At 37.8% G+C, this 14150-nt stretch overlaps 1 protein-coding gene across 6 annotated transcripts in view; it reads left to right on the top strand.

The window, feature by feature from the left end:
- ClC-c (chloride channel protein 3) overlaps nucleotides 1–14150 on the top strand; it is a 105529-nt gene that overhangs the window by 41133 nt on the left and 50246 nt on the right. For all 6 annotated transcript variants that reach the window (XM_089099556.1, XM_089099552.1, XM_089099555.1 and 3 more), the window contains 3 exons: nucleotides 1594–1886; nucleotides 8949–9163; nucleotides 10074–10266. In XM_089099556.1, the coding sequence (XP_088955682.1) occupies nucleotides 1594–1886; nucleotides 8949–9163; nucleotides 10074–10266 (701 nt within the window). The remainder of the gene's footprint in view (nucleotides 1–1593; nucleotides 1887–8948; nucleotides 9164–10073; nucleotides 10267–14150) is intronic.

The following is a 14150-nucleotide window of genomic DNA, read 5'->3' as shown; positions in this document are numbered from 1 at the left end:
TCTTTCATCATAAACCAAACTCATTCACTCTTCCTACTCTTTTCATACCATGCAATACAACTTAACTCTCCCGAATAAAAAAAAATAAAAAAATAACATGCTATATAGATGAATGAAAGATTTAAAGCCGAAGTGGCATGCCAAAACAAAAGAATTGAATCTTGAAAACTACGGGCCTAGGGCCAGTAGGAAGCAGGGAAAAAAGAAGTACCTAACAAATGTTTCGCCTGTATCAGAACAAGGTGTCTTCATTGTTGGGAAAGGAAGGAATTTGAACTACAGTTAATTGGAGCTAGTCTTGCAGGTTTAATAATTTAAAAAAGAAAGAAATATAAAATCAAAAGAAAATAAAAAGAAAAAATCAAACCAGTATATACAATAGATACTCTATATAAAATCTAAGGAAGTAGGAAGTAACATCAATAAATTAATTGGACAAATAAAATGAAGTGGATAAATCTCTGTGTTTCATTCTTAAAAAATAAAAAAAAAATTTGCCAGAATACCACTATATAAAAATACCTTATTCCTTTCTCCAACTTGTCAAATAACGTCTTAAGTAGAACGCCAAGGAAGCGAGACTTTGAACTATTTTCCTCCTTGTCAAAAACTTTGGTAAGGTTCTAACATGAAAGGTTCAATAAGATTAATAGATCCTGTTAACCATAATATGTTAGACGAAGAAGAAACAACTAATTGTGTCTCTTTCATAGAATTCAGCTATCTTTAAAAGGAAAACAATGATTTAGCCCATCAACTGATTTTCTTTGCCGCTCTAGATAGATGGTTTAATGCCACTTTCAACTGGTAGGAGATACACATAGCTCTATTATTCCCTGTAGTGCTGCCACTCGTTCTCGGAAGTCTTAAGAATTTGGAATTTATTAACGTTATAAAAGAAAAAAAATGTTTCTAATATGTTTTATTTTCGGAAAGTGCAAATGACGCTTTGGTCTTTAGAAGAATTAGAGAGCGTTAGCCCTACTCTTGTCTGTGGTGATTTCCCATTCGTTTTAGGTTCGACTTGAATAGTCATTATGGCTTCTGTTCGTCTTGGGTCACGTTTATTCATTGATAGCGATCTTGTTTCAAGTTTGAATAATTATAGGACTTTATTTGTTCTCGTATTCTGTTTAATACAGCTTTTTACTTTCCTTTGTAAAAATTCCTTTTTTTTGGAAAGTGTTTTTTGAATTAATCATATATAAAAAAAATATTCTTTAGATCACTTTTTATTTTTATTTCTCTTTTATGTTGTACTTAAAAGACATTGTCCTTTGCTTGTTTGCTATCATATTTTGTGTGTTATATTAACTGCATTTTCTTTATTTTGATACTAATGTGTTTGACAAGAGTTTTGGTTACCAAATTTTAGTGTAAATAAATCATAACAAATCCAAATCTGTCTCAAGGAAACCCAACACAATATTCACTATACCTTTCTCTTTCTCGTTGAACATGTAGGACCTTCTGTGGCACGCGAATCTGGAGAATCTGAGTCAAGAAACCCTGTTATAGCGAAATTAGAAGTGGTGCCTATTGTTGTGTCTTATTAAAAATATCTGGTTCAATTAAGAGCATTTCTCTTTTCAGGGAGCAGTGCTGTTGGTCTTCAAACGAAACTACTTTCGGTGCTAGTAACTGCTCTCAGTGGCTTACCTGGCCCCAGATGTTAGGTGTGGAAAGTGAAGGAGCTGGATCGTATATACTTTCCTACATGTTCTATGTTGTTTGGTGTTTACTGTTTGCTGGTCTTGCCGGAATGCTTGTTAAGACATTAGCTCCTTACGCCTGTGGTGGTGGCATTCCTGAAATCAAAACTATATTGAGTGGATTTATAATTCGAGGCTTCCTTGGCAAATGGACTCTCATAATAAAATCTATTGGTATGTCTTTTCTCTGTTCTGGGCTGGTGCAACCTTTTGTCGTTGGTCAATTTATTTCCAATCTTCTGTTTCAAAATTAGCGATAAAATAAGATGTTTGTTTAAAAAAAAATTGCGATCCCATGCCCCGAAGGGCCGAATTCGTATTTCGGGTCTGAGGAAAAAGCATAGAAAAAGGTTTGAAGCCAACAATGTATTTAAAACTGGCTAAAGAATGACAAATTGAATTGACATCAAATCTCGTTAAAATAAACAAAAAAAAATTAAGAGGAACTTTAAAAACACAAAAAGGAAGGAAAACCAGCCCAGGTATCACCTGTACAAGTAATAAGAAGTGAGAAACTAGCGGGGTGTTTAGTTAGTTTTTTTCCACAATGTAGGGTACAAATGTTTTTTGTTTTTTTTTTCAAATCTAGATGTAAGTGTTTTTTCGGAAAAGGTTTTCCGTGAGAGGGTTTGTCATTGCATTTTTTGAAAAAAAATTGGTGCAACATACCTCTCCTGCACTCAATCGTTTCTAACTTAGGTATTTTTTGAAGAAGAGCGTATGGAACCTTGCCTTCTTTTAAAATTATTCTCTTTTTTGGATGGATTGAATTTTATCTAACTCTTCCCGGGAGATGCCAGTGCGATAAATTGGACAAGCATATTCAAGATGCGGGCGGACAAAGGAGGTGTAAATCTTTCAAGAATGGGAAGGGGAGCACCAAAATTATTTAGGAGCTTAAGCAGGGAGATAGAAGCATTAGCTTTATGGATGATGTTTTTAACATAGATATCCCCAATTTTAAATTAGAAAAAAAAACGTGACGCCAAGTAATTTAAAGGATGACACAGAATTTTCTGGGGGAGAGGCTTAGGTATAGGTTTGAACAAAAGCCCCCGTCCCGCAAAATTTGGAGTTTAGAGTTTTTTTTGTTTTGTTTTTTTTTTTGTTTTTTTTTTCATTGCCCTTACACATTAAATACAAAAATCATTGAATTAGTAAAATAGGGGGGGGGGATAAGGAAACAAATTGGTATTATCATGGATTCAGAAGGGTTCACTCTCGTGACCAAGTCCGAGGTATCATGCTCAATGTCATCGATGATAGGGTTCCTTATTATATGTCTGTAGCAGATTTTAATGACCGTTGGGTCATTGACAGAAATTTCTTAGCGAGACTGTTAATCATAACTTAGAAAAGAAGAGGACCTAGGAGATTAACCGGGGTTACTCCTGTGTGGACAGGGAGAATATTGAAATAATTATTAAGCTATTTAAATACTTAAATTAAATTTAGCCAACTATTAGGCTTTTCAATAAGTTTTCCAATGGAGTCACTAAGATGGACCGGGTGATGGGAAATTGAAGTGGATTTGAAATTCCTGAATTGCTTCGGGTCGGTAAAAGGGAGGATTTTTTTCCTTTTGCCAATCTGTAAGGAATCCTTCTTATACTTTTGAGAAAATAGGAGTGAGAGATATAGGGTGAATGTTTTCAAATTCAGGCTTTCCATCTTTCTTTTTTAAGAGGGTTATGAAGATCTGCTTCCGTTTAGCAAAATACACACCTCTCTCCAATGAAAAACCTCTTACTTTTAGAAAGACACTTAAGAGTCCATGCCTTTTTTTTCGATTAAGTCAGTATGGTTTCGTCTTTTCTTTTAACCAATTTAAAAACTTTTTTCACAAAGTAAGTTTTTTACAGAAAAGTAAAGAGTTACGTGAAACTGAAAATGAGCAGAAATAAGGTCAAATGATTTTTCAAGCGCAAAACTACCACAAATCACCATTAATAAATAAATTAAACCCAAAACGAACAGATATTACAATAAAAAACGAGTCAAACTCAAAACGAGCAGAAATTAAAATGAGTAGGGCTGAAGCCCCTCATGCCTTCTGAAGACCAGAACATAATTTGCACTTCCCGTAAAAACAATCCTTATTTTGAGCTGAATGTTTCTATTTCTCATGATATAAAAAAAAAAACAAAAAAAAAAACAAAAAACATCATAACCAAGATTACTGAAAAATCTTGTGTGTGGATTGACAGTTTATTATACATATACTGATATTTATTCGTAAAAACCCAATAATTTTGGATTTATTAAAGTTATAAAACTGAAATCATTTAAAATGTATTTTTTTCTGTAAAGTGCAAATTATGTTCTGGTTTCCAAAAGGTATTTGGGCTTTAGCCCTACTCATCTTAGTTTCTGCTCGTTTTGAGTTTGAAAGGCCCTTTTTACAATCTGTATGCGCATAGTGTGTTTTGACTTTCCCTTCAACATTTCCTTAAATTTCTACTTCAATTTCCTCAGCCTAGGTAGTACTCGCTACAGAAGTAGGAGCTGTAGTGGCAGTATTAGTAGAAGTGGTAGTAATAGTAGCAGGCAAATATTGCCTTTTCATCTCTAACCATTTCCTGAAAGTTCCAAATTAATATACTTGGTTATTTCTGATTTACGCCCTTTTGACAACCTGTATGCACATAACGTGCTTTGATTTAGTTCAACACTCTCCACAACATTTTCTGAAAGTTTCACCTGAATGCACTTCATCTTTTTGGACACTAAAGGTCAAACATGTTCACCTTTCTCAATAACAAATACAATGTGAACATCATAACTTACAGCTCTTGCCCTAAGGTTTGTGGTAGGGGGAGGGGATGCGACAAACGTGAAAAAATGACTATATCAAAATTTTGATTGGATGTGTTTGAGAAATTGATGGGCTTAGTAGAGGGACTGGTTGCCCTCCAATTGGTTTTGAATCTTAGAAAGAATGAGCTCCGAAATGAGCTTAGAAAGAATACAATCGAATGAGTTCCTTCCCAAGTTTCTGCGACAACTTCTTCTATGCGAAGTGCCTTGGGGCAAAAATTAATGCAATGCGTCCATAGTACTCTTTACTTAGGCAGCGCAACAGCGCTGCCTATGATCTGCATTCACTTGAGACTAAACAAGATAATGGAAGTTGATTTGCCAATGGGTAATCCGAACTGTGTTCTTTTTAGAGACTTTCTTTAATTAAGATCATCACCTGGTAATCCTCCGTACACAGCTTGACACAACTTCTAACACAGCTTGAAGTAAAAAGTAGAATTGGATCAATGGATGCTTTCTACCCATGACCCGAATTTGAGTATGAGGAACTAAACATAAATGTGAGACAGAAGATGGATATGAGCTATGCAGATTTTCGACAAGGTTTTTGCACTAGTGAATTTTTTTTTTTTTTTTTATTCCAATATTCACGGCGCCAGGTACTTCAAATTATCTGATATGTCGCAATTCATTTACCTCTTTCAATGGCCTCGATGTTTTAAATGTCTATTGAACCTTCTTTTGAAGGTGTCAACAGAGGGATTTGCAGGGATAATATCCCCAGGAAGATCGTTCCAGATAGAAGTGCAACGCCGGTTGAAGCTGTTCCTCAAGTACTCGGTATTCGGCGTATCCTTCTTTAGATAATTGGACCGAGCTGTGTGCCTTCGTGTCGGCCTTGTCGGCTGGACAATGTGGGGCACAATTCGAGAGAGCTCGTCGGAGGGAGGCGAATTCATGTACTTGTAGAAAACAGCCATCGACGCTACATCAAACCTTTCATTTAGAGGCTGGAGCAATTCTTGTGTAGAGGCGCAGCCCGCCCTATTTACCCTATTCTAGATCTTCTAAAGTGGTGCCAACAGCTTTTTGGGAGCCCCAGCAAATAGCGGGCATCGATATTCAGCTGTAGGTGTGATGCAAGAATTATAGAGTTGGATGATCGAGCTTCATGGGAGAATTTTTTTGCAGCGAACATAAACTCCCAGCTGTCTTGCGCAGGAGGCTCTCACCCGATCTAGGTGGTTGCTCCAAGAGAGATCGGTGGAGAAATGAATCCCCAGTAGACGAAGCTCGTCGACTCTCTTTATAACTTCATTTTTGAAGATGAAACTGGGGTGTTCACGTGGCACCTTTGATCGGGTAATTAGAAGCTCCTTTGTTTTCGATGCATTGAAGTTGATCATCCATGCATCAGACCACTTTTCAATTTTCAAAAGATCCATCTGTAGGAAAAGGAAGGCTTGTGTTGGGTCTTTGTGTTTAGGGACGGCTGAGTATGTCGTGGTATCGTCGGCAAAGTGATGCAGAGGGTTTGCGAGGTTGTCTCCCATGTCGTTTATGTAGATAAGGAAGAGCGTAGGTCCCAAGACACTGCCCTGGGGTACCCCTGATTTCACTGGATATTCGCTGGAAGTAAACCCGTCTAGAACAACCCGCAGTGAACGATCGGAAAGAAAACTCTCAATCACTTTTAACAGACATCCACGAACACCATACACATAGAGTTTCTTTAGCAGGCCACAGTGCCATGCTCTGTCAAAAGCTTTCGCAATGTTGAAGGATAGTAGCCTGATGTCGTATCCCATTGCCAGTAGTTCTATCCACTCCTGATACTGGGCCACTAGGCAGTCTAATGTTGAGCATTTCCGGCGGAATCCATATTGGCGATCGCCTAGAAGGTTATTTGATTCCAGGTACTGATGAAGTGTTTTATTGGAAACGCTCTCGTAGACTTTGCCAACACAGGAGAGAAGGCTAATAGGCCTGTAGGAGCCCACGCTCGTTGAATTGCCTTCTGGCTTTAGAGCAGGTGTAACATGGGTGGAATTCCATATTCTTTGGAAGGGTCCGGAGCGAAAGCACAGCTGGAAAATCAATGACAAGGCTCTATCTATTTTGGCACTACAGGATTTGGGACAACATTGTGTATATTTTCAGGACCGGTGGCTTTGGTCATATCAAGGCGTTGCAGAATGTGAAGGATCTTGGGAGCAGAAAAATCCACGCGTTCCAGGACAGTGTCGGTTCGGTCGGAGAATTTTGGTACTTCTCTACCGTCATCGTCTAGATTTGGGAATTCGGCAAAAGCCTTAGCAAGAGCTTCAGCCTTTGCCTGTGGATCTTGTACCACTGTCCCGTTACTCTGGAGAGAAGGAATTGCGGTCCCCTTGGACGACGGTAAAGCCTCCTTGACAATTTTCCACCAACTCTTTGCCGAAGTAAGTTGAAGCTTGGTGGCGAATTCCTCCTTATGCTGAACCCAGGACTGCTGAATCGCTCGAACTGCATCTTTGCGCGCATTTATGAATGCAATTCTGTCCTCTTCGCTCTTCGAAAGTAGCCATCGCTTGTGTGCCTTTTGCTTTGCTCGGATTGTCTTCTTACACTGGGCGTTGAACCAAGGTTTGTCCTTATTGGACACCTGGATCCGCTTTGAAGGGATATGCTTTATGACAGAGTTAGCTATCGAGTGCTGGTGAGTATCTTCAACTATTTTTAGGCCTTCTGCGAGAAAGGCTCTCCACTGATAAGGAAAAAGAGCGTATCTCAATCCGTCTGAATCACCACCTTTGCGTAGCCAGAGTATTTGCGCATGTTGTACTGGAGGCGCAATACGTAGGTTTCCACGTGCAACGACGGCAACGTGGCCACTGGTGAAAGCATGAGCGTCTACCTTAAAGGAGTCAGGATGATCTGTAAGGAATAGGTCAAGACGTTATGATCTGTTTGGGCTATGATAAGTGTCTAAATCGACAGGTTGTTCCAGCCCGTAAGAGAGAGATAGATCATACAAGTCTAACCCTTCCCAATAAGTATTTTTGCTGCGAAGCCAGACGCTATGATGGACGTTGAAGTCTCCATGAAGGATAATGGCAGACTTAGCGTATTTGCCCCGAATATATTCAAGGGAGGTTTCAAGGTAGCTTGTAATCTGGTAAGTTGGAGGGTTATACACGGTACCGACAATCACGGATTTATTTGGGAGGGTCACCCTGACCCACAGAGCTTCTTCGCCTGCTGAATCTGGTATGCTCAGGCATGAATAAGGTATATGGCTCTGTATATAAACAGCGACACCTCCTCCTCCGTATTTAGCACCGTCAGTACTCTCTCGATCCCGCCTGAGGAGCGTGTATCCCTGTATGGCAACCTCACTGCTCTGTATTTCTTGGTTTAGATTGGTCTCAGTGATGCACATGATAGATGGCTTGACCGAGTTCACTAAATGTAGGAACTGGTCAAACTTAGATCTGAGACCTCGTACATTGCAGTGGGCTACCGTAAACAGGTCCGTTTGGATGGTCGGTGGACGTGCTACAGGTCGTCGTCGAAATGGCTGTTTGGTCCGAGGCTTTTTGTTGTTAATCATAACCAGGTAAAAGAAGCTTTGCCGGGTGGTTAGCCCAACAAAGCCCATAAATCCATTGCGATGCATCATTAGACGGGGAACGGTGCCAACTGCCACGCACCTCATTACCGCATCTTCAACATGGAGGACAGTCGATCAGCTGCAACAAATGTAAGTAATCTGACTTGTTTTTTTTTTTATTTTTGAAGAAGCATCTTTTAAACAACTACGCAGTCTCTATTGATAGGTATAAGATCGACTGTCTTCAGTTGGGAAAGACTAACGTTTTGAACAAGCAGCAGCAAAGAGTGTTTCAAGTTTTAGCACCAACAAAAAATAAACACCCCGTGATTTGACGAACTTGGAACTTCTAGAAGGTCCACGTGCAATACTCCAAAGAAATATTTCTGTTGAAAAAGGGCTTTTAAATTGAACAAAGGATTATGTAATGAGCTTCAAATCGCTACCAAACAGTGAAATCGGTTGAATTCTCGTCTAATGTGACGGATATTAACTTTCGGTTTAAATTGGCCGAAAAACCGTACGCTTTGAAGCATTGAAGCAATTCTGTTATGCGTGGAGACAATTTCTACTCTACTTTCAAAACTGACAATTCAAGTGGTGTATTTTTTTTATTCCGGTGGATCATCCTTGCGATGGGTTTTAGGCTCATATCCGAAAATTTTTAAAACATTTAATTGAAATTTGAAACGTTAATTTGAAAAACGTTAAAAAGAATATTTAAAAGAACAGGTGAGAGCTGCACTTAAATTTAAAAGAAGCAGAAATAAAGTCATATAATGTCAATGTTCTCTTTTCTTTATCATCGTTTTTTTTTTTTTCGCTAAGCCTAGAAGCCGTGTTAACGAAAGTGAATGTTTATATATTTTTTTTTTTTATTATAGGAATAATGTTGGCTGTTTCAGCAGCCTTAAACTTGGGAAAAGAAGGTCCTATGGTCCATATAGCCGTTTGTATAGGAAATATTCTTTCCTATATGTTCCCTAAGTACGGGAGAAACGAGGCAAAGAAGCGTGAAATTCTCTCTGCCGCTGCAGCAGCCGGTGTCTCAGTAGCTTTTGGTGCACCAATAGGTGGTGTCCTGTTTAGCTTAGAAGAGGTATATTTAGACATATACTATTAAGTATAATCCTTCTTTATAGATGGCTGCGATGTTTTATTTGGGCTACTGGATAGATTAAGAATCCAGATGCAAAGTGACAGCAGTAAACGTGGTGTTGCATAATCTATTCCTGCCATCTAAAGCAACTGCTCTTACTTTATTAATATTAATTCTAAATCTTTAAAATGAAAACCTTATAGGCACGTCAAGACTAAGCTTGTGAATCTTTTGATTAAAAGTATCCTTGCTTTAGCAGGTTTCACCATAATTATGGGAAAATAAGGCACTTTCGCGTTGATTTAATAGTTCACCTTGTATCGTTGCATAAATTTAGCGGTTCAACATTTCTAACTAACATCACTGGAGCTCAAGCGTAATCCAAAATCAGGCATGTTAGAGCCTAAGCTGACCGGATTTAAAAGAATATTGTGTGCCACTTTTCTCTCCTTCTTTCCCAAAACTATGTCTTATTACGACCTTGCCAAGTAACCTTAGAACCTAAGGAGAAATGGATAATAAGTAGTAGTGTTGTTTACTTTGCAAACTTTACCCCTCAAACCGAAATGATCAAGCTTAACACTATACCCACAACGGCCCTCTGCCTCTACCGTGTAACAGCTAATTAAATGTAATTTTGGTTTGGAACCTTAGTGTCTATGTACAAAAATAGCAGCAAATAGTTTTTCGTTTATTCCAGTCTGGTCGTAATTTTTGGTTTAGTTTTTCTTTCTGTATTTCGCTCTTTCCTTCCAGAATTTCATTGTTGTTTTTAAATCAAATTGTTCACTTTTCAGTAGAATTAGTTGCGTCCTTTCTTCTTTCTTTCTTAAACTAATATCGACTGGCCCACAGTCGACTAAAATATTTTATTGAAGAAAGTGTAGATTTCATTCCTTATTTCTTCTAGGTGAGCTATTACTTCCCAATGAAAACTCTATGGAGATCATTCTTTTGTGCATTGATAGCTGCTTTTGTTGTAAGATCAATCGATCCTTATGGGAATGAACATTCTGTGTTATTCTACGTTGAATATAACAAGCCATGGATGTTTGTTGAACTGATTCCGTTCCTTTTTCTTGGAGCTGTTGGTGGATTAATTGGTAACTGCTTATTTATTCATATGATTTCATCCATTTATTAATGCTGGATAAGCTGGAGTTTTAGACAGTCTATTATCTTCAAAATTAGGAAATGCAAGGGAGCAACTAAGCGAACTAGGAGGCTATAATTAGGCCACAGGAGGAATGATAGATATCCATTATCGATGGTTTGGAATAACAGTTAATTGTAAATAATGATTTTCCTTCTACATGTTTTTGTTTGATTTATTCCCCCCTTCCAATTTTAAGACAAAATACTGTGTCATCTCAACTAATTTATCAAGATGCATTGGGTTCTTTGCCCTCAGAGACACTAAATAAGACCTAAGAAGGTATTCAACTGACACTTGGCAAAAATATCGAGGTGCATATTAAGCTTATAGTGATGAAAAGGTCTTGGAGGTCGTCCTTCCTTGTTCCATTAGATTCTGTTGTGTGACAGCGGCGGGTTTTAAAACAAATTATAATCCGCATGGTTAAGAAAACTAGCAAATGCTAAAATAAAGGTTATATTTTTTTGTGACGTTAACGAGTGAGATCATAGTCGAAACTGTCCCATATACAAGATATTATTGTCCTATCAGCCCTCTCTTTAAATGATATAGCTTATACATTCCCAATTACTGTTGCTTGCCCAGTACCCTAATATATTTTAACAGACCTATAAAATGTTTTGAGCAAGCTAGTAATTGAGGTTGGATGAGGGTGCTTAATGAAACGCTGAGGTTGTCAGCCTATAAGTAGGCGTTGATATTACTTGCAGCAGGACTATGCGTTTTCCGCATCACCAAATTTCCGCATTATGCAAACTTCATTTTTTTTAGTTGCTGAAATTACCTCCCTTATTTCTTTTTATGTCTCTTCGCTATTTAGTATCTTTCTTTCCGGGTTTGGCATAACCAAGTTTTACTACTGATTTTTTTTTTCCTGCTAAAAAAAAGTAAATAAAGCCGACTGTAATGGAAGCTAAAAAAAAAAAAAAAAAAAAAAAAAAAAAAAAAAAAAAAAAATCTGAAATGAAACCAGATATAACACAACATATTTGAACGGTCATGTATATTCCACCAGCCCTAAATACTACCTGATGCAAACCAAATCAACCTATAGCCGGAAATACAGACGTTTTTCTTCAAAACCCTGCTAGTGCCTATAAAAAAGTGACAGCTAGAAAAAGGGACATAGCCAAGGAATTTAAGTTGCAAACTCAACTAGATAATTAGCTAAGACTAGTCACTCTATCAGACACAAGGTCTAGGCAGAATATAATTTCTAGGCTTATTAACGGCAATCCAATTTGACTTTATTTAAAGTTAGCAACGGTTAGTGACAGAAAACAGGTTAATGAAAAATGAGTGTTGACTAGGGCCGTATTTTTTTCTGGGGGGTGGGGGTACAAAAACTTTAAAAAACGCATAAAAAAAAATTATATTCATTTTTGTTAGGTTTTTACGAGTCGGACAAATATTTGCGGGGGTGGGGGGGGGGTCTAACCTCCTCCCCCTGGATACGGCCTTGGAGTTGACAAAAATCGTTTGTTTTTTTTTCAGCCATACCGGGTAGTAAAAATACGTATTTATAATCTTATCAAGGCTTGCGCGAAATGTTTAAAACTATTTATGCAGGGATAATCATAAATTGAAAATAAACCAAGCTAATAAAAAAATTAAATGTATGTTGCCTAGTGCTTGAAACGATTTCCCAAATTAAATTTATTAAAACAGATTGAGGTTGGATAAAGTGACATTAAGAACATTCGAGAACAGTTCTCGTTACTAAGGTAATGAACCATGTACGCTTGCTCCCAGTTTGGGAACAAGCGCTGTCACTTGGCGGGGGAGTCTAGGTCAGAGGAACTGATAATAAGGGGTGGATATTTCGGTGAACACCGTGGTTCAAAAAGGATAATTCACAGTTTCGGCAAAGTTTTTGGTGACGGTCAGATAGGGCTTCAAGTTTAAAGTCCCTAAGCAGCCTCAAAACCTTTTCATCGCTAGAGTTTAAAATGTCTGTTCGAATGAGTCATAGATCTTGTGATATTCCAAGACCACTGGTTCAGTTTTCCTTGGAAAAAACAAAACAGTAAAAAAATGAACACCAGGCTGTGGTGATGGTCAGATATGGTCCCTAGATTGGGGTCAGATAGGATGATAGTCAAATAGATTAAAGTCCCTAAGCACCCTAAATGTCCCTAAAGTCCCTAAATCCCCTAATGTCCCTAGTCCTTAAATGAACACCAGACTGTGGTCATTCTTCACTAGAAAATGCACAATTTTATCCGAGTCCTTGTTTCTATAGACAAGTTTATTACGATGAAAGATTTGGTTGTAATCTTTTCTAATTTTGGAAAATTCTGCTCATTGATAAGTTTGACTTTTCTCCTGGTCAGTAGAGATAAGTATTTGATGTTTTGAAATCAGACCATTTGTAGATCTTAGTCCTACAAAGTCGAAGGACATTCTGATTTTTGAGTAATTATTGGGGTTCTTTTAGTTCCGGCGACGACCATACGTCCTAGATTTAGCAGTCTTAGAAAGTTATCGAAGCGTCACTACTTTCTATGGTCTAAAGAAAAATACGTTTAACTGTTCGAACTTTTAAAGCTTTGTAGTTGAAAGAGAGGAATCTGCTGGGGAAGTATTCTATTCTTCATTTTTCCTTTAAAGGGCCAATGTGACAAAAAATCGTGTTTATTTAACCAAGATAAACAAATATTCATTTTCTGCATTCCGACCATAGAGCCTTGCGGAATGTATAGCATGTTGTATGCGTTCTCGTTGTTTATCATTGTTTGTTGATTTTATTTAAATGAAAATCTATCCATCTATTTATTTATCTGTATTTTAATAATAGTTTTGACTGAAGCACTTTTCTTCGTTTTTTGTGATAACAGTAACTTCCTTTGAAAGTTATTAATCTGTCAGTCAATAATGTTTTTTTCTGACTTACTACTCAGTTTAACCACTTGCCACGAAGATATGTTTTGCAAAAATAGGTTGAAATATTATACCAATCTATTTTATTACTTCCTTTTCGATATTAATTTTGAAATCACCTGGTTAACTGGTTAAATTCTAAAATTTGTAAAATTAAATATTATTCCCTTTTGGCGACTTTGTTTCATTTTTTGAAAGGGAGGCAGTCATCTGAAGCAATTTCAGTGGGATGGACCCACCTCCTCTTGTGCAGGTAACCTTTCAGATTTTTTTTTTATCTAGTATTGTATTAGTGTTAGTATACTCCATTATAAGACCAAACACTGAAATTAAATGATGAGCAGTGCCTCCTAAGATAAGTCTGCTTGGCAGCTCCCCGGAGATAAATTTTCAGTGGGTTGTATTGTCCAGGCCCGTGAGAGGATGTTTTTATTAATTTTTACTGTTTTTTGGCAAGATTTTTTTTTATTCTTATTTCAGTGTAGCCATTTGAAAATCTCTTTTGGTTTTGCACACTGTTTCTCAGTGTCTACATCCATAAAAAGGATCCGTAGGTTCAGAGCCCCACTAAGAGTGGAGATAAAAAAAAACAGGGCCCAACTAGAAAAAAAAATGTGTACCTGTGAAAATATTCATTAAAGTTAGCTAGGAAAAAGGAAAGACCGCCCCCTCCTGCCACTTCCAGCTCTATAATAGCCCTAAGAATTGAACGTCCTATTGCGATCCGCTTGCCGATTAAACCAAGGGACTCCTCGCCCGTGAAATGAGGATTTTAGGTAGCCCTAAACTGCCAAAAATTCCTTGCACCTCTTTAAAAGTAAGTATTACAGCACTAGACCCTCAAGGTCCAAACCGGTGGTGCTGTTCTACGTTTCGTGGGCCTCCAGCCAGGAAGTGCAATGGGGGGTCCGGGCCAGCCATTCTGCGCTTTCGCAGAATGATGCCTATTTC

This window comes from Artemia sp. Qi Xiang Cuo, chromosome 13 (genome assembly GCF_049724085.1).
Source record: "Artemia sp. Qi Xiang Cuo chromosome 13, ASM4972408v1, whole genome shotgun sequence".
NCBI classification, from domain to species: Eukaryota; Metazoa; Arthropoda; class Branchiopoda; order Anostraca; family Artemiidae; genus Artemia; species Artemia sp. Qi Xiang Cuo.
The sequence above is the reverse complement of the archived record's forward strand: the minus strand, read 5'-3'. Positions and strand labels throughout refer to the sequence as shown.